Raw genomic sequence first — 24,557 nt, 5'->3', positions numbered from 1 at the left:
GACAGCTCCGAACCTGGAGCCTGCTTCAGATTCTGTGTCTTCCTCTCTCTCTCTGCCCCTCCCCTACTCACTCTCTGTCTCTCTCTTAAAAATAAACATTTTAAAAAGTTAAAATAAATGAATAAATAAATAACTAAATAAATTAATTAATTAAAATGTGTATTTTAATTAAAGCAAACTTCAGGTAGATTTTAACAGAGATTATCCCACACCACATGGACCTATATTTTCGTTACGCAGAGTGATCCTATATTTTCAACGTTTTTATTTTTTTATTTTTGGGACAGAGAGAGACAGGGCATGAACGGGGGAGGGGCAGAGAGAGAGGGAGACACAGAATCGGAAACAGGCTCCAGGCTCCGAGCCATCAGCCCAGAGCCCGACGCGGGGCTCGAACTCACGGACCGCGAGATCGTGACCTGGCTGACGTCGGACGCTTAACCAACTGCGCCACCCAGGCGCCCCAATATTTTCAAGAACTTTTATTAATACTTATTCCTTTGTGCTTGATTTTCTTTAAGCCAATTAGAGGTCTTTTACAAATTAATTTTGATAATACTCCCCCCCCAAGGTAGGAAATCCCACACATCTACAACACAAGGCAAGCACACAGACACAAATTAACCTACACACGCAAACGGACCCCTTCTAGCTTCCACACGTCAGTGCAGGTTTCCAAAAGACCTTCCCACTTTTTGTTTTCCTTTTGATATTAATTACTTCCCTGAAGTTCTGCTTTAACATTTACATCTCAAAGGCACAGGGAAGAATGCAAGTTAGAAGCCTTTTAAGGTAAATAGGGGAAGTTTTGGAATTGGGGGGGGGGGGCGGGGAAGGAAGAAGTGAACTTTGAACTGCCTCCAGAGCTGAATTTCTAGTTGTGCAAAGATTTGCAAGATAAGGACAGTTGCTCTCAAGTCCTCAAAGCATTGGATTTGTAGCTTAAATGACACCGTGGGTTGTCCTTGTACAAGAGCTTCAGGATTTTCTTTCCCTCTGGATGCATAGTTTTATGTCAGCTTAGGGGAGAAGGCCTTAAAATGTGTTTCTATCAGGCTCTGCCATCTGGCCAATTTCTGACCACAGAGTTTCCTTGTAGTTTTTAGCCAGGTCAAGCAGTAAATATTTCCGGCAGCATGTTAACAGCTCCTTGGACTCCAGAGGCGTTCCAAAAGAGAGTGCAAAAGAGATTTTATTTCCCTCTTTCTGCTGCCCACTACAGACAGAGATCCAGGAGAGATGTCTACTCTGGGTCAGATTCTCCCCCTTAACTGGCTTCTGCTAAGGAATCCCATCTGGAGCTCTGATATTTACCAGAATTGGGGAAGGTTTTTCATTGTTAATTTCAGTTTTTTCCTTTGGCTGTTTTTTTTTTTTTCAAATTTATTTATTTTTGAGAGAGAGAGAGAGAGAGAGAGAGAGAGACAGAGCTCTAGCAGGGAAGGGGCAGAGAGAGAGGGAGACACAGAATCCGAAGCAGGCTCCCGGCTCTGAGCTGTCAGCACAGAGCCCAACATGGGGCTCGAACTTACGAACCATGAGATCGTGACCTGCGCTGAAGTCGGACACTTAAACGACTGAGCCATCCAAGCACCCCTAGACAGCACAGCTTTTGTTTGTTATTTGTGAAAATGAATCATCTCCCTTACTTCTCACATAAAAGCTATCTGCCCGTTTCAACCTCATTAACCCTCGGGGACACAGTTTCACTCAGAACCAAGAGGAATTTACCCACAGAATGATGACTCAGGAGAACTCAAAGGGTTCACAGGGTATCATGCCTACATCCCTTGTCCCCAGATGCCGTCAGAAGTTCCCTTCAGGGGCGCCTGGGTGGCTCAGTCAGTTAAGCATCCGACTTTGGCTCAGGTCATGATCTCACAGTTCATGAGTTTGAGCCCCACATTAGGCTCCATGCTGATAGTGTGGAGCCTGCTTGAGATTCTCTCTCTCTCTCTCTCTCTCTCTCTGCCCTTTCTGCACTCTCTCTCTCTCACACAATAAATAAAATAAAATAAAATAAAATAAAATAAAATAAAATAAAATAAAATAAAATGAAGTTAGCTTCAGATCCCACCACTGCCACCAAATATGTTAAAAAACAAAATTCAGCAGAGTCCATTCCAAGATCTAATTGGCTTTTTTCAACAGTTCATAAGTCAGGCAACACTCCATCTAGCAAGCAAAAGGAGTTCCACAGGGCTGCAGAAAAGGAGAGGTTTTTTGTTTTTTTTTTTAATTTTTTTTTTCGTTTATTTATTTTTTGGGGGACAGAGAGAGAGCATGAACGGAGGAGGGGCAGAGAGAGAGGGAGACACAGAATCGGAAACAGGCTCCAGGCTCTGAGCCATCAGCCCAGAGCCCGACGCCGGGCTGGAACCCACGGACCGCGAGATCGTGACCTGGCTGAAATCGGACACTTAACCAACTGTGCCACCCAGGCGCCCCATGGAGAGGTTTTTAAAGGCAAATGGGGAGTGAGACAAAGAAGTCATAAACTTTCAAAATAGGTTTGTTTGGGGCAAGTCGCCTTTCTTTGGGGGATGAAACAGGCTATCAGGTGGATTCCCTCTCTAGTGCCCACCAGGAAATCCCAGACTGGTTAAGATTACATTCCTGGGAAGTCTGAAAGTGCAGTTGGGTTAGGTATGAAGTCTTGGTTTGGCAATATGGGCTTAGCACAGGTGACTCCATTTGGAGACTGTTGCTTCTTTTTAACCCTGTCTTAAGTTATCCATCCGGGCCCTGTGAATTCAACAGACCAGAGGCAGATAAACAAGAGGAAAATGAACAGAAATTTACCAACATGTGCAAAGCCCATTATGTATGGGAGCACCCAGCGATGGATAAGCCAAAGGGGTGCTTAGAACTTGGGTTTATAGATCATCTGAGGCTAAAATAAAGGAAAAGGGCACGGAGGTTGTTGGGAGGGGGAGGCAAGTTAAGAGAAGGTGACCAGGGAAAGTATCATAAAGAGGGTTCTTTAGTAAGATTCGTTACGCAGAGTGAATCCTGATGACCGTTGTAAACAGTCGCCCTATTCCCGGTAAGGAGGGGGAGACCTCTCTGTAGATGGAAATTTCCTCTATAAATATACGAATATACAAATCCCTTTGTAAAATGAAAGCTTGTGGGGCGCCTGGGTGGCTCAATCGGTTAAGCGTCTGACTTCAGCTCAGGTTCGTGGGTTCGAGCCCCACATCAGGCTCTGTGCTGACAGCTCGGAGCCTGGAGCCTCCTTCTGATTCTGTGTCTCCCTCTCTCTCTGCCCCTCCCCTGCCTGCATTCTGTCTGTCTCTCTTCCAAAAATAAACAAACATTAAAAAAAATTTTTTTTTAATGTGTCATGAGTACCTTTGTTAATGGCTTTGCAAAATGGTGTCTTATCTATGGCTTGACTGCCAAGTCAATAGTTCACACTGTTTCCCAACGATGTGATTTCACCACAAGCGGGTTGCCTCATAACTTATGATCCTAAAGGAAATCCTTTATCTTTTACTTCCTCCTCAAGCTATGGGAGTGTGGTAGTCATCCAACTTGTAGGCGGCTTCCCTCATTCTTTCTTCCGGGTCATCTAGCAAACTACAAAATCTTCTTCGATCTGTGATCCTTTTTTCTACATTTTCCTGGACCACCCCGCCCCAGCAAACATCCCTTTGCATCCCATTGGCACTGGGTCGGGTGCCCATTCCTGAACCAATTATTGCCCAGGGCAATGGGGGTCACTGATTAGACTCATCAGGAACAGCCCCTCGGACTGAGTCAGGCTCCCGCCAGCTGTGGGGGGTCCTCAGCAGACAAGGGACTGGACGGGGGGGGGGGGGGTGGGGGGGGGGGTGGGGGGGGTGGCGAGGAGGCCTCCACAGTGCCCACGGCGCGTAGACCCGGGAAACATCTGACGGGCACAGCAGGCCTCCCCGTGGTGGTTACACCGGCCCCTGCCGAGGTGGACATGTGGTGGGCTTACGCCACCTGGCCCATGAGAGACCCAGAATATTAGTTATGTACTCACGGGCTCTCTTGCACTTAAGGGGAGTTCCGGGGAGACAACGGGAATGAGAACAAGGAAGCAGGCAGCCCCCGATAGATGATGGCCGCCATCCTGGTCAACAAGAAAACTGCCCATGAAGTCGAAGAAGCTGGAGTTGGTGCAGGGGTCCAAGCGAGGACCAGGGCAAGGGTGGAGGGGATGGGGTTTGCTGGGAGGTTGGATGTGGCGTGAGAGAGAGAATGAGGAGGGGCACGCTTGGCCCGGGCCCCTGGGAGGCCTAGGACACGGTCCACATTGGGGGGCGCCCGTGTCGCCACCACGGGAACCATGCTTCTGGACACGCCTGGGTCCTGGGGACGTGGACGGTCACACAGCTGCCATTTCACAGTGTGCCAGGCAGCGTGATGCTTCCTTTTAAGGGCCTTTCTCATGGGCCTTTGCATGGGGTCCTTGCAGGGCTGGCCTCCTGGTTCTGAACAACGCAAATAAGATAGCAGGAGTGAGGCCCTTGGATTCCCTGAGGGAGGAGGGCAGGGGAGGGGAGGGAGGGAGCCTCAGGAAAATCTGGCTGGGACTAGAAGGGGAGAAACAGATCCGGGAGCACACGCTCAAGGTCTGGACTGATCTCTGCCATCTCTGGGGTCGAAGCCTGGCCCGAGACCTTTCTGAGCTTCCTTTTTTTTTTTAATGTTTTTTTTTTTTTAATGTTTTTATTTATTTTTGAGACAGAGAGAGACAGAGTATGAGCAGGGGAGGGGCAGAGACAGAGGGAGACACAGAATCCGAAGCGGGCTCCAGGCTCTGAGCTGTCAGCACAGAGCCCAACATGGGGCTCGAACTCACGGAGTGTGAGATCATGACCTGAGCTGAAGTCGGACATTTAACCCACTGAGCCACCCAGGTGCCCCAAGATCTTTCTGAGCCTCTTACTGTTTCCCCTCAAAGGGGGTCAGAACGCCCATCATGGGATGACCGACGCTGTTGACAAAGCATGTGTGCACCCGGCCGTGGTGTCCGATGTGATTTAAAATGCTCCCCCCTATGGGGCGCCTGGGTGGCGCAGTAGGTTGAGCATCCGACTTCAGCCAGGTCACGATCTCGCGGTCCGGGAGTTCGAGCCCCGCGTCAGGCTCTGGGCTGATGGCTCAGAGCCTGGAGCCTGTTTCCGATTCTGTGTCTCCCTCTCTCTCTGCCCCTCCCCCGTTCATGCTCTGTCTCTCTCTGTCCCAAAAATAAACAAACGTTGAAAAAAAAATTTTTTTTTAAATGCTCCCCCTTGGGGCGCCTGGGTGCCTCAGTCGGTAAAGCGGCCGACTTCAGCTCAGGTCACGATCTTGCGGTCCGGGAGTTCGAGCCCCGTGTCAGGCTCTGGGCTGATGGCTCAGAGCCTGGAGCCTGCTTCCGAGTCTGTGTCTCCCTCTTTCTCTGCCCCTCCCCCGTTCATGCCCTGTCTCTCTCTGTCTCAAAAACAAATAAAACGCTAAAAAAAAAAAATTTAAAATGCTCCCTCATGTTGGGTGGGCCAGGCGGTGTCGAGACGAAACGGGTTCCCATCCTTACTCTGAGCCCTTGGGCTTAACTTTTCTGAGCCTCCTTTTCCCCAAAATTGAGTCCTGATTCCCTACCTGCTCCACACTAGCTTCTTCCCCCTCCTTCAGCTCTCCGTAAATGGCAGCCAATCTCTTTCCTTTTTTTAAAAAAATTTTTTAATTTTTATTTATTTTTGAAAGAGAGAGAGACAGCGCACAAGCAAAGGAGGGGCAGAGAGAGAGGGAGACACAGAAATCCGAAGCAGGCTCCAGGCTCCAAGCTGTCAGCACAGAGCCCGACACGGGGCTCGAACCCACGAACCGCAAGATCGTGACCTGAGCCGAAGTTGGACGTTCAACCGACTGGAGCCACCCGGGTGTCCTCCCCCCGTTTTTAAAAAACGTTTATTTATTTTTGAGAGAGAGACAGACAGAGCATGAGGAGGGGCGGGGCAGAGAAAGGGGAGACACAGAATCCGAAGCTGGCTCCGACGTGAGGCTCGAACCCACCAGCCGTGAAATCTTGACCTGGGCCGAAATCTGACCCTGAACCGACTGGGCCACCCAGGCACCCCTCTTCCTTTCTTTAAGCGGACCCCTTGGCAGCCCCCTGGACTTTTCTGCTCCTCTCACACCCCATCAGGAGTGTCCTTCCACCAGGTGTTGGGGGGGGGGGGGGGCTGCACTCTGTAGAGCCTTCAGCGAAATTCTCTAAGCCAAGGACGGCAGTGCTGTCTGGGTAGGTACCCCAACTTCAAGCTGGAACCCATGTGGGTCCCATCCTGTTTCTCCCCCGCTAGGGGGCTCTCCAAAGCTCTATCTCTACACACGCCACCACCCCTGTGCGCATGGGGTCAGCTGGAAGCCCGGAGGAACTCTCGGACTCTTGCCCTGATGGAGTTGGCTGGACCCCAGTCCCGGGAGAGCAGTGGGGTCTAGCAAGCCGGGGGTCCCCACTGGCCGGGGGACCCGACTGGCCGGGGGGCCCCACTGGTCGGCTGCCACAATAGTGCTGCCCTATTGATATGGGGCGCCTCTCATTCACTGACTCAGACAGAGGACAAGTTCAGGGCTCTGAGTGATCATCTGACTCTGGAGCTGAGTCCCGGGTCCACACCACAGTCCTCAGGGCCCTGTGGCCTCAGCCCCCGTCCCCAAGGACACCCCCAAGCACAAGGGTCGCCACCCCAGCGGCCAGCGGCGGGCCCAGTCTTGCCACACACACCCCCAGTTCTAGGCTGAGGGCTAGGTAGGGTTCACCTGTCCTCTGAGGGCTTCTGTTAAAACCACCTAGGGAGGGAGGGGCGCCTGGGTGGCTCAGTTGGTTAAGTGTCCGACTTCGGCCCAGGTCTCCTCACAGTTCCTGAGTTCGAGCCCCACATCGGGCTCTGTGAGCCTGCTTTGGATCCTCTGTCCCGCGCTCTGTCTGCCCCTCCCCTGCTTGTGCACCTGCACTCTCTCAAAATAAATAAACATTTAAAAATAAATAAATAAAATGAAGTTAACGACAGTAGCAATGAAAAACAAAAACAAAACATAAGGTATAGTCTGTGAGACCGTAGGGAATATCTATATTGGGCTCTGCCTTCGCCTCCTGGCTCAGAACTTCTGAAACCTTTGTCATTTCCTAGGTGATAAGAGTACTAGAAATATATTTTTTTAATTTTTTAATATGTATTTGTTTTTGAATTTTTTTTTAACGTTTTTTTATTTATTTTTGAGACAGATTGAGACAGAGCATGAACGGGGGAGGGGCAGAGAGAGAGGGAGACACAGAATCGGAAGCAGGCTCCAGGCTCTGAGCCATCAGCCCAGAGCCCGACGCGGGGCTCGAACTCCCGGACCGCGAGATCGTGACCTGAGCTGAAGTTGGACGCTTAACCGACTGAGCCACCCAGGCGCCCCCGTATTTGTTTTTGAGAGAGACAGAGACAGAGTGTGAGCTGGGGAGGGGCAGAGGGAGGGAGACCCAGAATCCGAAGCAGACTCCAGGCTTACCTGGTAAGTGTGAGTGTTTCCCTGAGCTCTGTCACCTGCTCTAGCAAATTAATAGAACCCGAGAAGGCAGCCTTTGGGACCTCCAGTCTGTGACCTCTGCAGGTGGTTGGTGATAACCTGGGCTTGAGAGTGACATCTGGAGTGAGGAGGGGCCGGGGGTGGGGAGAAGGCTCGTGGGACTGAGCCCCTAACCATTAGGATCTGCCGTCATCTGTGGGTGGAGAGTGTCGGAACTGCGGTAAGTGATACTTACTTGGAACTTGCTGGAAAAACCTCTACCTGCTTGGTGACCAGAAGTATCAGAAGGGGAGTGTTCTGCGTGAGTAATAAAGGAAGCACGCAGGGGAGAAGGAAAAATCCGAGGTTTCTTCCTCTACAAGGCTAAATAAAGATGCAACCCCTCTGTATGTTTCCTGATCAAAATACAGATGATTTAAACGGCCGGGTTGTATTCTGATTCCTCTGATCTAAACAGTGGTGTTCAGGATGGATGCCCCGGAATGTGCCCCCTTTGGCACGTGGACTATTTCAAGCTGAAGGCCCTTGAGACCCTACAAGCTCAAGAGAAACTCTTTTTTTTTTTTTTTTAAGTTTCTTTAGTGATTTTGAGAAAGAGTACCAGCAAGGGAGAGGCAGAGAGAGAGGGCAAAGAAGATCTGAAGCTGACTCTGTGCTGACAGCAGAGACCCCGATGCGGGGCTCGAACTCAGGAACCGTGAGATCATGACCTGAGCCGAAGAAGTCCGACGCTTAAGCGGCTGAGCCACCCAGGCAGGGGTCCCTCGAGAGAAATCTTTGCCCCTCCCTGAACCACACAGAAGCATCTGAATTGAAGGCCTTTCCCAGCATAACGGTTATTAACATAGATAACTTTTATCTGGCTGACCCATCCGTAAGTAGGGCAAACATCCAATTCACAAACCCGTCAAGTATATTCCTTCCCTCTGAAGTTCTAGACCCCGACCCCCTTCTCCAGAATGACACACAGGCCTCATTTTGCCTGACCGCCTTTGGAATTTCCATGTCTATGTGGATTCCTCATATGTATGCCCATAAAATGTGATTTTCTCTCACTCACCTGTCTCATGTCAATTTTTTTCTATTTTGTTTTAATATTTTTATTTTATTTTATTATTTTTTTATTTTTTATAGGATTTTTTTTTTTTTAATTTTTAACCTTTATTTAATTTTGAGACAGAGAGAGACAGAGCACGAATGGGGGAGGGTCAGAGAGAGGGAGACACAGAATCTGAAACAGGCTCCAGGCTCTGAGCTGTCAGCACAGAGCCCGACGCGGGGCTCGAACTCACGGACCGCGAGATCATGACCTGAGCTGAAGTCGGCCGCTTAACCGACTGAGCCACCCAGGCGCCCCTAATATTTTTATTTTTGAGAGACAGAGGGAGACAGAGCATGAGCAGGGGAGGGGCAGAGAGAGAAGGAGACAGAATCTGAAGCAGGCTCCGGGCTCTGAGCTGTCAGCACAGAGCCCCACATGGGGCTTGAACCCACGAACCGCGAGATCATGACCTGAGCCGAAGTCGGACGCTCAACCGACCGAGCCACCCAGGCGCCCCACATATCAGTTTGCTTATTAGCCCTGCTGGAAAACCTTTGAGGGGCCAGAAATTCTTGCTCCTCGACAGCAGCCTATTATCTGAGAATTGTATTTAATAAAGATTTGGTAAATTGGATTTTGTGGAAGGAGTTATTTAGTAAATTTGGACTGATAATAAGGCTACGTCCCTTCAGAGAGGAATTACCTATTTCTTTCTCTGCTATCTGTGCAGATCTTTTTATTTCCGCCACAGAAACAGACCATTATTCATGGCCTGTCACTCCTGCGGCCAGAACGAGGCCCCAGGCTCTCCAAGGACTGGCTGGTGTCTTCTCCACGGTCAGAAATTGGTAAGACCTTTTTCCTCCCAGGGCTATCCGGACCATGAGTCCTTCCAGGCGATGGGCAAGGAAGTCTGGCCTGAAGAGCGTAAGAAAGACCCGGCGGTGGGGCGCCTGGGTGGCTCAGTCGGTTGAGGGCTGAGCGTCTTGATTTCAGCTCAGGTCATGATCCCAGGGTCGTGGGATCGAGCCGCGAGTCGGGCTCCTCGCTGACGGGCTCCTCACTGAACGTGGAGCCTGCCTGAGATTCTCTCTCTCCTCTGCCCCTCCCCCCTGCTCTCTCTCTCTCTCAATTAAAAAAACAATTAAATTTAATTAAATTTAAAAAAGAAAGGGGCGCCTGGGTGGCGCAGTCGGTTAAGCGTCCGACTTCAGCCAGGTCACGATCTCGCGGTCCGTGAGTTCGAGCCCCGCGTCGGGCTCTGGGCTGATGGCTCAGAGCCTGGAGCCTGTTTCCGATTCTGTGTCTCCCTCTCTCTCTGCCCCTCCCCCGTTCATGCTCTGTCTCTCTCTGTCCCAAAAAAATAAATAAACTTTGAAAAAAAAATAAATTTAAAAAAGAAAGAAAGACCTGCTGGCAAGATGTGTCCTGCATTTATGCTACGAAATTCCAAATACGACCTTTCAACATGACCAGAAAAATTCTCACTCGCATTTCCCTGCTGCATTCTCTGGTGAAGAACTGCATGTGTGGTCATCAGGAAAGCCTTTGAGAGAGTCACCGGAAGCCCGTGTTCCCGATGTCACTGGGGATGAGGCAGCGTCATGAGTGATGGCGTAACCAGAGCCAAATAAATGGCATTAGAGATTAGCAGAGACAGGAACGGTGAGTAATAGCAGATTGCTGCTTCTCTTGCGTGATGGGGGCTGTTAGCTTATCCAGAAGTGACACATCTGGTGATAAAGAACAAGAAGGGGCAGTACTCGGACACTCCGAAGAACACGGGTTGGACAAGGAAATATGTAAGTACTTCTTCTGGGCCCATCTTTCTAGATCGTGAATGGGAACTCTCTAGACCTCACTTGGGTCCGTGAATTTTGTAACACATTTCCAATCGAGTCATTTCTATAGCCAGGGACTCCACAAAAACACACTTGCCCCGGGGACCCACACACATCCTCGGTGCGGCTCTCGCACCCACACCCATTCTCCAGCAAATCCTGCCGGTTCCACTTAGGAATCTATCCAGAAGCATCCACTTCCTGCTCCCATGCCCGTGCCCAGGTCCAGTCCACCCTCCTCTTCAGACACCTTTTTATCACGGCAGCATCCTGCTTCCTATGCTATCGCCTCTTGCTCCCACGTGCAGCAGAGGGCGCCTGTGAACACCTAGGTCAGGTCACAGGTCACCCCCCACCCCGCCCAGAGCCCTCCGTGGTTCCATCTCAGGGGAAAAGACGAAGCCCCCACAGCCTGCCCCCATCACCTCTCTGAGGGCATTTTCAACCACTCTCCCCTATACTCCAGCCACATAGCCCTCCTTCTTATTCCTTGCTCCTGCCACAGGGCCTTTGCACTTGCTATTTTCCCTTCCAGGAGTACTCCTTCCCCAGATATTGATATGATTTCATCCCTGATCCCTTTTCTATCTCGGTTCAAATGTCAGCTTCTCAGTGGGGGCCCTGACTGCCCTGTCTGAAACTGCAACCTCGCCCCCTGTACCTTCCGGACCCTTCCCCTGCTTTATTTTCTTTTCCCATAGTACTTACCATCCCCCTCCATTGTTCACTTATTTACATCCTCACCTATGTATTTGTTTTCCGCTCCAAGAGGATAAACGTTCTGCCTGTTGCATTGGCTCCTGTGTCCCCAGTGCCTAGCCTGGCAAACAGTCAGGGCTCCATAAACGCTTGTGGAATTTGTGAATTAAGCGTGGCGTTTCCTCAGAGGCTCACAGTTCATTGGAACGAATTCTGCGTGGGGTTGCTGCATGATTCCTGGTATGGGCCATATCAGGAAATCATTGCCCAACTCAGGGAGTAAAGGTGACAGTCCACGTTTAATTCGGGAAGAAACTGAGTTTCCGACAGAAGACAAAAGATTTGCTTAGCTCGGGAGGGGCGGGGCTGGGTACACCTGCCTCCAGATCTCGTGGAGGGAATCGGCATTAGTGGGGATGTCGTTGCCCTGGGGAGGTAGGTTCCTGATGGGGATTCTGTCTCTGGCATACGAATGGGGACGCCTGGGGCTGCCTGGATTACCCTTGGATGACGGTTGAGGTTTCCTGAGCCAACATCCTACCTGCTGTGCGGGGCATCTGGTCAGGGCAGGGATGGAGGAAGGAGTCAGTCTCAGCTAGGGGTTGGTGCTCTGGGCTCAGGTGGAGGCAGGTGCCATGAACCCATGAACTTGGTGTTGAGCCCAGAGGGATCCTGAAGCCAAGACGGCCAGATTTCAAATCCTAGCTCTGACAACCCAGATGCCCCGCTGCGTATCTTCTTCCTCCAATCCCACCCCCTCCTCCCAGCCCTGGCTGCTCCTACACGTTTGTCCCACAATTATTATTTTTAAATGTTTATTTATTTTGAGAGAGAGAGAGAGAGAGAATATCCCAAGCAGACTCCGCTGTTAGCGTTGAGCCCGAGTCAGGGCTTGATCCCATGAACCGAGAGTCATGACCTGAGCCAAAATCAAGAGTCAGGCGCTTAACCACCTGAGCTACCCAGGCGCCCGTGTCCCACAATTAGTACATGGCGTTGTTTCATGTGTCTTTGAGTTCTGTGTGAATGTCGTATTCTGCTGACCAGCCTGCAATTTCATGTTTGCCCCGAGGACATGCTTTTGCATTTGTCCCTGTGACTCTGTGTAGATCTTCTTTTGTGTGTCTTACTTACTGCCCTTTAATAAAGTTTTATAAACTTTTTCATAAACGATTGCATATCTTTTGTTGGGCTTCTTCGGAACCACCTCAAGGTTTTCGTTGCTTCTGTCCGTGGAATTTTAATATATTTTTTAAATTTTTTAATATTTGTTTTTGAGAGACACGGGGAGACGGAGCACAAGTGGGGGGGGGGGGCAGAGCGAGAGGGAGACACAGAATCCGAAGCGGGCTCCAGGCTCCGAGCTGTCAGCACAGAGCCTGACGCGGGGCTCGAACCCATGAACCGTGAGATCGTGACCTGAGCTGAAGTCAGATGCTTAATCAAATGAACCACCCAGACGTCCCTTAATATTTTTAAATGTAAAAAACTCTTAATTCCAGTAAAATGTCAAATTTACCATCTTTTGTTTTAAAAAAAATTTTTTTTTTTAATGTTTATTTATTTTTGAGACAGAGACAGAGCATGAACGGGGAGGGTCAGAGAGAGAGGGAGACACAGAATCGGAAACAGGCTCCAGGCTCCGAGCCATCAGCCCAGAGCCTGACGCGGGGCTCGAACTCACGGACCGCGAGATCGTGACCTGGCTGATGTCGGACGCTTAACCGACTGCGCCACCCAGGCGCCCCATTTTTAAAATTTTTTAAAGAGGTACTTAGATATTTATTTATTGTCCAGTCAGTGCACATAAATATCCTTCATGGTGTCTAAGTCCCTTATTTTTCTGTTCAGGTCCAGGAAACATCGTGTTCTTTATTATCAAATCTTCCATTCCTCACTCATTTCATATCTTCCCACTTGTACCATTTCTTTTTCAGACAGGGTATCAGTCATTTCTCCAGGAAGTCCTTGTTCCTGGGTGGCTCAGTCTGTTGAGTTTCTGATTTCGGCTCAGGAAATTTTTTTTTTTTTTTAATGTTTATTTATTTTTGAGAGAGAGAGAGATCAAGTGAGAGCGGGGGAGGGGCAGAGAGCGAGGGAGACACAGGATCTGAAGCAGGCTCCAGGTTCTGAGCTCTCAGCATAGAGCCCGATGCGGGGCTCAAACGCACGAACTGCGTGATCATGACCTGAGCCGGAATCGGATGCTCAACCGACTGAGCCACTCGGGTGCCCCAAAGAAATATATATTTTTTTAATGTTTATTTCTTTTTGCAAGAGAGAGAGAGAGGGAGACACAGAATCCAAACCAGGCTCCAGGCTCTGAGCTGTCAGCACGGGGCTCGAACCCACAAACTGAGATCATGACCTGAGCCACCCCAGTGCCCCTCCCACTGGATTATTTTTGAAAAATCCCAGACATCATAGCATTTCCTCCAAAATCCCTCAGTATTTACCTTTAAAAGATAAGGCCTCTCTCTCTTTTTCTTTTTTAATTTTTTTAACATTTATTTATTTTTGAGAGAGAGAGAGAGAGAAAGAGGCAAGCAGGGGAGGGGCAGAAAGAGAGGGAGACACAGAATCCAAAGAAGGCTCCAGGCTCTGAGCTGTCTGCACAGAGCCCAACGCAGGCTCGGAACTCAGGGAACTCATGGAACTCATGAACTGCGAGACCGTGACCTGAGCTTAAGGTGGACGCTCAGCAGGCGCCCCATTCTCTCTCCCTTTGAAAACAAAACCACAATACATACCATTGTCACACTTGAATGCTCGCTTGATCTGTTATTTTGGATATTCCAGCTAGACAGTCCCAGGCAGCCCCTCCCAGCCTCTCCTGCTCCTCACCGCCCCACTCCCTGCAGACACTCTGAACCCACTGCCCTCCCCCCAACACACACACACACACACACACACACACACACACACATACACACACCCCTCACTTGGCCCCATTTCTTTTCAAAGGCTGCTAGGTGTGGTCCCCCTCCAGGTAGGCTGCTGTTTTGATCCTGCAGAGCCGCTTATTTTGTTGGTGTGTTTAACCTTGAAAACTGGGTCTGGTCCAACTTTCCTTAAGGTCTTGATTACATCGAAGTGTGGCTTCAGTTGGAGGTATTACTGCTTGAGGGCGAAGAAGGTCTGTGGGTTCTGTGGCTCTTTAGTTTATTATTGGGGATGCGTGGTGACCCCCGAGAGGCTGGATTGCGTGGAGAGCCTAGAGGGCTTTACGCTGAGGTCCTAGCTTCTCCTCTGCCCTAGGGAAAGGTGGGCGGTCCACGGAGGGCTGAATCGCCTTAAGAAAGGAGCTAGATTATCCCCGACTGAGGGCTGTCCGGACAAATCCTACCTTGGGGAGTTGGCCTCGGTCCAGACACCTCTCCACCCTTCAAAGAGCAGAGTTTTAACCCTTCACCTGCTCCCTCCCACTTTCCCTCCCTACAAAAGACCAATTCACTGTCAAGTTTCCTTTCCTGGGATCAAAATACAGCCAGTGGCTGGACAGAAGAGGTGGGGGCATGGGAGCCAAGCTGTGGAGCCTTTAATGCCCTTGGAATTAATCGTGCAGCCTCCCTCCCAATGCCCCAAGGTTCCAGAGTTTTCTATTTCTGCAAACTGGCTTGGCAGGTTTCCCCCCCAACAACCTCCCAAACACACCTCCTGGGGAGAGATGCCCCGTATCCCTGCTCAGGAGGCCCTTACCACCCCATCCCCATCAGAGCCAACGCCCTGATGTATAGTAGATCATTTCCCAAGCTGCCTTTACTATTTTGAAAGGAAATACTTGGATAATGAAACCTGCCTCCACAGATAATTCTCAAAATGTTAATAAAATAACCCTAAGTATCATGTAAAAGGTGAGACAAAAGGAGAGACACAATTTTCCAAATCCCCTGGGAACTTGTCACCCGGGCAGACCTGATGATTCAGAAACTGCGTTTTCAAACGGGATTCGATGTAGCCCCAGGATACTCCTCCCCCTCTGTGGGGATCCCTGAAGCTCCATAAAACTAGATTAAGAGATTTTCTGGTTTTGTGAATTGAAGAATAACAGCTCAAGTCCCCACCCAGCCAAGTGGGTCTTCCAATTGACCCAGGAGTGGAATTCTGGGACAACTGTGTTCACACACTTCATATTCACACGCAAAATGGAATTGGTTTCTGGGTTCAGGTTAACAGGCTTTCCTCCTCCTATGTGAGAATGCACAGGACCTCGATGAGGAGGAGGAATCCAGGACAGTTCTCTGCTGAGTGACATTGTCCTGTGCGCGACTTCCCAGCGACACCCTCCCCCCATTCCTGTGGCCCCAAAATGCCCCCACGGTTTTCCCAAATGGCCCCTGGGCTTCTTTGCACACCACCACCCTCCTGGGAGCCATTATTCTGTAACCACTATTACCTTACCTTCTGGATGGTAGGGACTTCTTTATATTTGTTTTTATTTTGTTTTGTTTTTAAGATTTTATTTTTAAATAATCTCTACATCCAACGTGAGGCTCAAACTCACCACCCTGAGATCAAGAGTCGCACGCCTTACCAACTGAGCCGGCCAGGTGCCCCGCCTTGTTTTTCTTTTCTTTTTTTATTTGAGAGAGAGAGAGAGAAGAGAATCTTAAGTAGGCTCCACGCTCAGCACGGAGCCCAATGTGGGGCTCGATCCCATGACCCTGGGATCATGACCGGAGCGGAAATCAAGAGTCAGACCCCCCCAACCCACTGAGCCACCCAGGCGCCCCTGTTTTTCTTTTTTAATCAGAGTACAACTTGGGATGTAACTCCAGGAGTTCACAGAGACTGCCTCGGAGAAGAACTGGGGAAGGGAAGGAATCCGACTTGTCAGTGTTGTCCTTTTATCTGACTTTGTTTTTAAAGTTCAAAAAAAAAAAAAAAATCTTAAAAAAAAAAAGAACCTTTTTGAGCTCGCATATGGGTCATAACCAATTTTCATAAGTTCATCATCAAAGAGATTTCCGCAGTTTACTTCTTCCGTGAAAACAACAATTTCAGTTATGGACAGAAGGGTGTAATGGCTGGGATTTGCTTCAAATTGTCGGGGTGCTGCGGGGGGGGGTGGGGGGGGAAGAGCAAGCGGGTAGGCGCGGAACTGAAACCAGACAGGCCAGGAGTAACTGTGGAGCTGGAGGTGGGTGCTCCTTACTCTGTCCCACTTTTGGACGGGTTTGAAAACATCAAAAGTTTATTGAAAATGTACGCATTGGAAAGAAACAGGCCAGTGTAAGAGTCAATTTATGTCTCAGAATTAAGGGTCTCCCACCCGGGCTGCTGGCGCCCTATTGCCCTCCCTAGTCTATTCTTCCACGGCGTTAATTACCTTCTAACACGCTATGTAATTTGCATGTCAGATCTATTGTTCATCGTGGCCCCCGTGCACCGTAGTCTGGCTTAAAGCTTAATGATAAAACTGCTTCATTCCTTTCTGTTCATGGAGAGGCTTTTCGGGATTGGCAGGAGATTGTATTTTCAATTATTTCCCCAACACTCTACAATTTGCTGATTATGTCTTCTGTTCATCATATAAGCTCCACGTGGACACGGATCCATGTCTGGTTTTATTTCTTGATATTTATAATTACATGTGTGGCTTACATTTCGCTCGTACTGGGACAGCCTTAGTATAGAGGTTAAAAGGGATTCTGGAGCCAGTCTGGCTGGGTTCAAACCCCAGCTCTGTCACCTGCTAGCCGGGTGACCACAAAGCAAGTCTGCCCGCCTGTTTTCTCGCCTGTGAAGGGGCACACAGCAGTACCTACCTCAGGGGGTTGCTACCCTGACTGGTAGTAAAACGCTCCGTAAAGCTTGGCTGGAGTTACCTCTGGTGAGAACACCCATTTTTGGAGCCAGATAGATAACGCGTTTGGCTCCTACCCCACCTGTTTTCGCCTGTGAAATGGGGCTAACCTTGCCCCGCCATAAAGGTGATGGGGATTTTTAAAGGAGTGAACGGGCGTGAGGCCTCCCTCCCGGATGCCTGACCAAAATAACTGCAGTCGAAGCGATAGGGGGCCTCCCGCCCGGATGCCTGAACCAAAATAACGGCAGTTGTTCCTCGCCAGGCGTCTTCCGGCCGGGTTAAGGGACACTCCAAGAGGCGGGAGGGTGCGGACGGACCCAGGATCCCGGCGGCCTCCACCCCTCCCCCGTCTGCGGCGTCAGGTCCGGATCCGTGGTTCTCCCACCGTGGGAAGACCCTCACCCCCGCCGAAGGAGGGGATCTGGCAAGTATAGGGATGGGGAGGGAGGGGCTGGCTGGGGGCGGGGGAGCGCTGGGAGGCCGGAGGGAGGGGAGCGCGGGGACCAACCAGCCAGAGGGAGGATGGGGCGGGGAGTGGGAAAGCTGGCGAAGAAGGGAGGGGCCGGCGAGTAAAAGGGTGGAGGAGGGGAGGGGGGTGCGAGGGGACAGGTGAGGGCTAGCGGGCGAGGGGCCCCGGCGCTGACCCAAGGTGGGACTCGGGGGCTGGCCGGCCCTGGCAGGGGGGCGCGAGGCGGGGTGGAGACGTTGCGGGGAAGGACGGGTCGGGAGCCTGGGGCTCGGCACCTGGGGACTGAGACGGGGCGTGGCGGGGCCGGGGAGGCGGACGGCGGCCCGGGGGTGCGGCGAGCGGGGGCGGGGCCGGCGGAGGCTGCGCGCGCGCGCCGCCGCCGTGGCTGCGGGTCCCTGACTCCTCGACCTTACCCTCCCGCAGTCAACGCCGCGCCTGGCGCGGGGTGGGGAACATGGGCGCCTCGGCCTCCAGGGGTCGGCCCGCCCGGGTCCCCGCGCCGGAGCCCGAACCCGAGGAGGCGCTGGACCTGAGCCAACTGCCGCCCGAGCTGCTCCTGGTGGTGCTGAGCCACGTGCCCCCACGCACGCTGCTGGGGTGCTGCCGCCGGGTGTGTCGGGGCTGGCGCGCCCTGGTGGACGGCCAGGCCCTGTGGCTGCTCATCCTGGCCCGGGACCACGGCGCCCTGCTGCCGCTCGCCCGCAGCTGCCTGCCCCCCGCCCGCGACGGCCGGCCCTGCCTCCTGGGCCGCTTCTGCGAGCGCCGACCGATCGGACGCAACCTCATCCGCAATCCCTGCGGCCAGGGTGGGGAACGCAGGCTGGGCGGAGGGTGGGGGCGGTCTACCTCCGGGGAGCCGGTGGGAGGGGCCGGGGGCGGAGCCTCATCGGAGCCGGTGGGAGGCGGCGGCCGGCTGGTGGGCGGGCGAGGAACTTGGGCGCAAGCCTTTTTTATTTAACAGAAGGCCTCCGGAAATGGATGGTGCAGCACGGTGGGGACGGCTGGGTGGTGGAGGTAAACAGGTCAACGGTGCCTGGGGCCCCCTCGCAGACCTGCTTCGTGTCTTCCTTCAGGTGAATGCCCCTACCCCGCAAGGGCCAGGGCCGTTGTGAGCAAGACCTGCCTGTTCTAGTGACCTTTCTCCCTCTTTAATAGCTGGTGTCGGAAGAAGCAGGTCTTGGACCTGGAGGAGGAAGGCTTATGGCCAGAGCTGCTAGATAGTGGCAAGATTGAGATTTGTGTCTCCGACTGGTGAGTATGATGATAAAGACAGCCCTTTGCTCAGCTCTGACCACCTGCGCCGCGCCGTGACCATTGCATGGGTGACTTCATTTAGGCCTTCTGTAGCAAACCCTGACAGATAAAGTGAAGATCAGGGAGGCGAATGACTTAACCCCTCCCCTCCTCCACCCCTCTCCCGGGGAACTGGATTGCAAGATGCCAGATTGGAATCCAAGTACAGAGGACTTGGCCCAGACCAGTCTGGTCTGTGAATGAGATGCTCCTTGCCATAGGAGGAGGCACTGGAGGATAGTTAGCTGAGTGTACATTCTGGAGCCAGACTTTCCAAGTCCAGATCGTGGCTCTGCAACTTTCTGGCTTTGGGTGAGTCACAGCGTGCCTCAGTTTCCCCATCTTTACAAGGTAGGGTTACATGTCAGGTACATAGCCAGCGCTTTATAAGCGTGAACCGTTTTGGCGTTTTGTGTGTTGAGCCTTGATCCTGTGAGAATGTGTATTTCACGACCTCAGAGCTTTACGAGAGTTTCAGGAGCATTTGAGAGGTTCCGAAAGAGGAGGCGATTTGCCCTGGTGGCACAGCTAGGGCTCCGTGAGACCTGGCATGAGGCTCAGACCCCTCTGACTCCAGAGCTCATCGTGCTCTGTAGTGATGGTCTGGAAACTGGAGTACCTGAAGACTTTTCAAGGGATACATGACCCAGATAATTTTTAAGGGAGGCAGTTCCAGATCTGCTACAGCTGTGTTCCCTGTTCTAAAATTATCAGCTACACATCACATCTTGGAGGGGAGCAATCATATGGTTGTCCTTTCCTGGCCCTTTCTCACAGTCCACCAGTTTTTACAGAAAAACCAAGCCCCTCACTAGGGTGTGTGGTCCCCCCGGATGTAAAGACTTCTGGAGAGTCAGGCAGAGTGACCGCTTGAAATTTCAGCCTTACCTAATTCGCTTTTAATTAAAGGCACCGTAACTCCCCCCGCCCTGCAAATCCATCTCATTGGGGGGGTGGGGGGGTGGGAGTTACAATAAAATTGGTTTTTAATGTAATCGTTAGTTCTCAAACTTTTGTAGCCTGTGTGCTGTTCTGGTCAACCGTGTGCCATTTGATTGTAATAATCAGCGGGTCCCAAATTTTGCTCTGCATTGCGCAGGAGCATTGAAAACTCCCAGCGCCCAGGTCACCCTCCATACCAATGAAATCAGAGTGTCTAGGGGTGAGAGCCAGGTATCGGGATGTGTGAGAAGTTTCGAGCTGACTGTAAAATTAGAGGGTTGCAACCCCCAGGACCATCCTTACTTCTGACGCCCGCTGCAGGTCTGGGGAATTCCCAAAACCACCCTCAGGTTCAGTAATTCACAGGAAAGACTCCTAGAACTCACCAAACTATTATGTAATTACAGTTTATTACAAGGAAAACCTAACCGGCATCATCCACGGGAAATACCAAACCCAGACCTTCTATTGTTCCCTGGTCACGGAGTCAGGATGCATTACTGTCCTGTACATCCATGTGACTGTGTACATGGAACCTTGCCGACCTGGGAAGTGCGCCTAAGCACCAGAATTTCTGTCGGTCCTTCATCATGTGGTTCGTCTCAGCCTCCTGGTCAACTGATGTTGCCTGACGTGTCCTAAGCCACGTTGTTGGGTCTTTCTGGAGTGGCTAGCTGCCACGGTGGGACTGTTGTGGATGCGGCCAGCCGGCGCTGGAATCATGTTGGTAGGGTATCCACTATGACCCAAGGTCCCCAGGCAGACAGAGATAACTCCCGGCAGCCATAATATTCCAAAGGTCCAGAGATGACCTCCCAGAAGCTGAGAGCAGAGGCCATCCGTACCTTGGGACAAGGCTAAATTCTTTTCTATGCAATATCTTTTCAACAATTCCAGATGATTCCAATCCACAGCAAAGGCCGGGAACCACTACTGGGTAATAATTCAGTCCCAGAGGAAAAATGTGAACGCTTAGAGCTTTATGGTCACAGGAAAAAAAATTTTAATTTCTTTTTCTTCTTCCTTTTTTTCTTTTTTCTTTTTTGTTTTTTGTTTGTTTTGTTTTGAGAGAAAAAGAGCAAGTCCAAGTAGGAGAGAGGCAGAGGGAGACGCAGAATCTTAAGCAGGCTTCACACCCAGCACGAAGCTGGGCACGGGGCTCGATCTCACAACCGTGAGATCCTGACCTGAGCCAAAACCAAGAGTCGGATGCTTAACCGACTGAGCCACCCAGGTGCCCCTCCCCCCCCCCCATCAATTTCTATTCACATATACATTTTGGTCTGCGGTTGGCATAGAGCAGTGCGAAAGGGCAACCAAAAAGTCAGGAGAAAATAAAAACGTCACCATCACATGAGGACAAAATTGTGTGGCCGATGGAGAGCGGACGTCTCATTTTAAGAACAATGTGAAGTCTCTGAAGGAAGAAACTTATGTGTATTTTTTTCAGTTTTTTGAATGTTTATTTTTGAGAGAAAGGCGGGGGGGGGGGTGCAGAGAGAGGGAGACACAGAATCCGACTCAGGCTCCAGGCTCTGAGCTGTCGGCACAGAGCCCGACGCGGGATTGGAGCCCACGAGCTGCGAGATCACGCCCAGCCGACTGAGCCACCCAGGCGCCCCTTATTTGTGTATTTTTGTAGTCCGTTACCCCTAAGTTGTAAACTTTGACTTCTAGCATCAAAAGGGTACAGATTTTATTTTATTTAAGTGTCCATATTTTAGATGTGCAGCTAAGTGAGTTATCACACTGATAACATCCGTGTTACCAGCCCCTTTCCCATCACTACACACCCGAGAGTAGTTGCCGTCCTGAATTCTGTTAGAATAGGTAAGTTTTGTCCATTTTTGTACTCGAGACAGAGAGAGTCCTATGGCATATAATTTGTATCTGGCTTCATCTTTTTTTTTTTTTTTTTTTTTTTTTTTTTTGAGAGAGAGCACAAGTGGGGTAGGGGCAGAGAGAGGGGGAGACACAGGATCCAAAGCAGGCTCTGGGCTAAACGCAGAGAGCCCGATGCGGGGCTCGAACTCATGAACTGTGAGATCATGACCTGAGCCGAAGTCAGACACTTAACTGACTGAGCCACCCAGGCACCCCTCCCCTGGTCGTTTTAAATGACTGACATGAAAATTATCTTTTAAAATATTAACATGCAGGGGCGCCTGGATGGCTCAGTGGATTAAGCTGACTTCGGCTCAGGTCATGATCTCACGGTTCATGAGTTCGAGCCCCGCATCCGGCTCTGTGGTGACGGCTCAGAGCCTGGAGCCTGCAGCCTGCTTCAGATTCCGTGTCCCCCTCTCTCTCCGCCCCTTCCCTGCTCATGCTCCGTTCTTCTCTTTCAAAATCAGATAAACATTAAAAACTTTTTTTTTTAATTTTTTTTTTAACGTTTTATTTATTTTTGAGACAGAGACAGAGCATGAACGGGGGAGGGGCAGAGAGAGAGGGAGACACAGAATGGAAGCAGGCTCCAGGCTCTGAGCCATCAGCCCAGAGCCCGACACGGGGCTCGAACTCACGGACCGCGAGATCGTGACCTGAGCTGAAGTCGGACGCTCAACCGACTGAGCCACCCAGGCGCCCCAAAAACATTTTTTTTAATAAAAACGAAATGGAAAAGTAAAATGTCGGCGTATACATTGGACAGTGGTATATCTTTTGCCACCATTTAAACGTAGAAAGAGCACTTTCCATTGTCACCTTAATACTATGGGAGGAGGTGCCTCGAAGACCAGTGCTCCAGGTCACTGTTCAGAAAACGGATGTGCTTGCAGACCAGCCGGGGAACTCCGTTTAATGCAGATTCTGCTTCATGGGGTCTGCGGTGGGGCCAAGCTCCCAGGGGACGCTGGGCGTGCTACAAAATTTGTGTATGCAAATTTTGGATTTGCATACATGGGGAGACCATTGGGGGGGGGGGGCGGGGAGGCAGGCAGACACCCAAAGAGACAAGTGGGCTAGTCCAGCCTTCAAAGCCTCCCTCCCTCCACAGGTGGGGAGCCCGACACGACAGTGGCTGTATGTACCGACTCCTTGTCCAACTTCTAGATGCCAACCAGACGGTCCTGGATAAATTCTCTGCTATGCCTGTTCCCATCCAGCAGTGGAACAACAATGTCTGCTTTCAGGTGAGTCTCTGACAGGGACACGGGGAGAGGGTGGTGGGGCCTGGGACGGTTATCTGTTGCGTAACAAATGACCCCAAAACTTAGTGGCTTTACGTCAACGGCAGTCATTTTGGTACTTCTTGTGGTTTCCTTTCTTTTATTTAATGTTTGTTTTTGAGAGAGAAAGAGAGAGCGCATGCGCAAGGGAGCGGGGAAGGGGCTGGGGGGGGGAGGGCGGCGGACAGAGGATCCACGGCCTCCGCGCCCACCGCGGTGAGCTGGACGCAGGGCTCGAACTCACGAACCATGAGATCACGACCTGAGCTGAAATCAGACGCTCAACTGACTGAGCCTCCCAGGCGCCCCATCTTCTCGTGGTTTCTGTAAGGAGGGCTCTGTTGGGTGCTTCTGGTTCCCGTGTGTGTGAACAGCGGCTGGTGGCTTCTTCGAGTCCCAGAGAGCTTTGGTGTGCGTTGTCTCTGCCAGGGCTGGTTTGGATTTCCTCGTGGCATGGCCACCTCAGGGCAGCCAGACTGCTTACTGGTGGCTCAGGATCCCTCGAGGAGGGTTCTAGAGAATCCAGGAGAAGCTGCCTTGCCTTTTATGACCCAGCTTTGGCACTCACTTGGCGACGGTCACTTAGCATCACTTCCGCCACCCTCCGGGTTACAGACAGACCCACCCGGGCTCAAGGGGACGGGAATTAGAATGAGGAACCGTGTGATTCCATCTGCCAGAGAGCCCCACTCCCAGCTTTCGAGAAGAAGGCCGTGGCACAACGGGCTGATCTCTCCTTTACCCGCAGGTCACCCACGTGTTCTCTGACATCAAGATAGGCGTCCGCTTTGTGTCCTTCGAACATTGGGGCCAGGACACGCAGTTCTGGGCGGGTCACTATGGAGCTCGTGTGACCAACTCCAGCGTGGTCGTGCGGGCCCGTCTGTCTTAGTGGAGCGCTATCCTTGCAAAACAACCTGACCTATGCCTTCCAGAACCTGGGACCGTTGGCCAGGCCTTCTCATGAACCAAGGACATGGACCTCCTGGCATCCTGGATACTCCAGAATCCATTCGAGGGTCCTGCTGGGCCCCCTCTTCAGGTTCTGGAAACTACTAGAAGGAAGAAAGTTCCTCCATCACATCTACCTACTGCTGTTGTAGGGCAGGGGGGACGACACAGGTGAGCACCCAGGAATGCTGGTCCTGGAGAGGGCTCTTCACCCTCACCCCGGAGGTCCTCTGATTCAACCCCAACCCCCCTCTACCCTTGTCTCCTCTTGTTTCTGCTTCGGGGGGTTCATTGGTCCCTTTTGGGCACCCCCCTCATCTCTGAAGTAGAATCTTGTCCTTGTGGCTGGGAAGATTCCAGCCATCTTGGGTGGCAAACTTCACCTCCTGAAGCTTCGGGGTTGGGACCAGATCTCGCAGTTGAAAGTCAACTAGCTCAAAAAACGTTTGGAGATCCTCAAGGACCCCTGGGATTGTGTGGTGTATAAAATTATTTTTTACTTTGAAACGTTTCGCGAACGTTGGGAGAATAATATATCCGCAACGGCTACCTGCCGGTCATATGTAATAAATTTATTATTTTGCCAAAAGTACCCGGGATCTTTTCGATACGAGTCTGATGTTACTGTCTTGGTTACTACTTGGTCCGAAAAAACAAACTGTCCCGGCGGAGGAGGGAAAACTACAGAAGAAAACCCCAATGGAAGGTGTTTCAGTAGGAAAGAACGGAAGAGTTAGAACCGTATTATTTCCCAAGCCCCAAGGAAACCATGGATTCAGACAAAGCTTTTCAACCAGGGTCAAAA

At 51.3% G+C, this 24,557-nt stretch overlaps 1 protein-coding gene across 3 annotated transcripts; it reads left to right on the top strand.

Annotated features, from left to right (window-relative positions):
- Nucleotides 1-17,187: 17,187 nt before the first annotated feature.
- FBXO27 (F-box protein 27) lies at nucleotides 17,188-24,287 on the top strand. 3 transcript variants are annotated; one of them, XM_047834176.1, is made up of 6 exons: nucleotides 17,188-17,351; nucleotides 17,820-18,202; nucleotides 18,358-18,469; nucleotides 18,552-18,647; nucleotides 22,630-22,765; nucleotides 23,737-24,287. In XM_047834176.1, the coding sequence occupies exons 2-6, from the start codon at nucleotides 17,851-17,853 to the stop codon at nucleotides 23,902-23,904; spliced, it is 864 nt and encodes a 287-aa protein (XP_047690132.1). In that variant the 5' UTR covers nucleotides 17,188-17,351; nucleotides 17,820-17,850; the 3' UTR covers nucleotides 23,905-24,287. The 3 variants fall into 3 exon arrangements, with proteins under 3 accessions (XP_047690132.1, XP_047690133.1, XP_047690134.1); XM_047834177.1 differs by lacking the exon at nucleotides 17,188-17,351 and adding an exon at nucleotides 17,536-17,576; XM_047834178.1 differs by lacking the exon at nucleotides 17,188-17,351 and having other exon boundaries at nucleotides 17,764-18,202; nucleotides 23,550-23,877.
- Nucleotides 24,288-24,557: the final 270 nt, after the last annotated feature.

This window comes from Prionailurus viverrinus, chromosome E2 (assembly GCF_022837055.1).
Source record: "Prionailurus viverrinus isolate Anna chromosome E2, UM_Priviv_1.0, whole genome shotgun sequence".
NCBI lineage: Eukaryota > Metazoa > Chordata > Mammalia > Carnivora > Felidae > Prionailurus > Prionailurus viverrinus.
The sequence above is the reverse complement of the archived record's forward strand: the minus strand, read 5'-3'. Positions and strand labels throughout refer to the sequence as shown.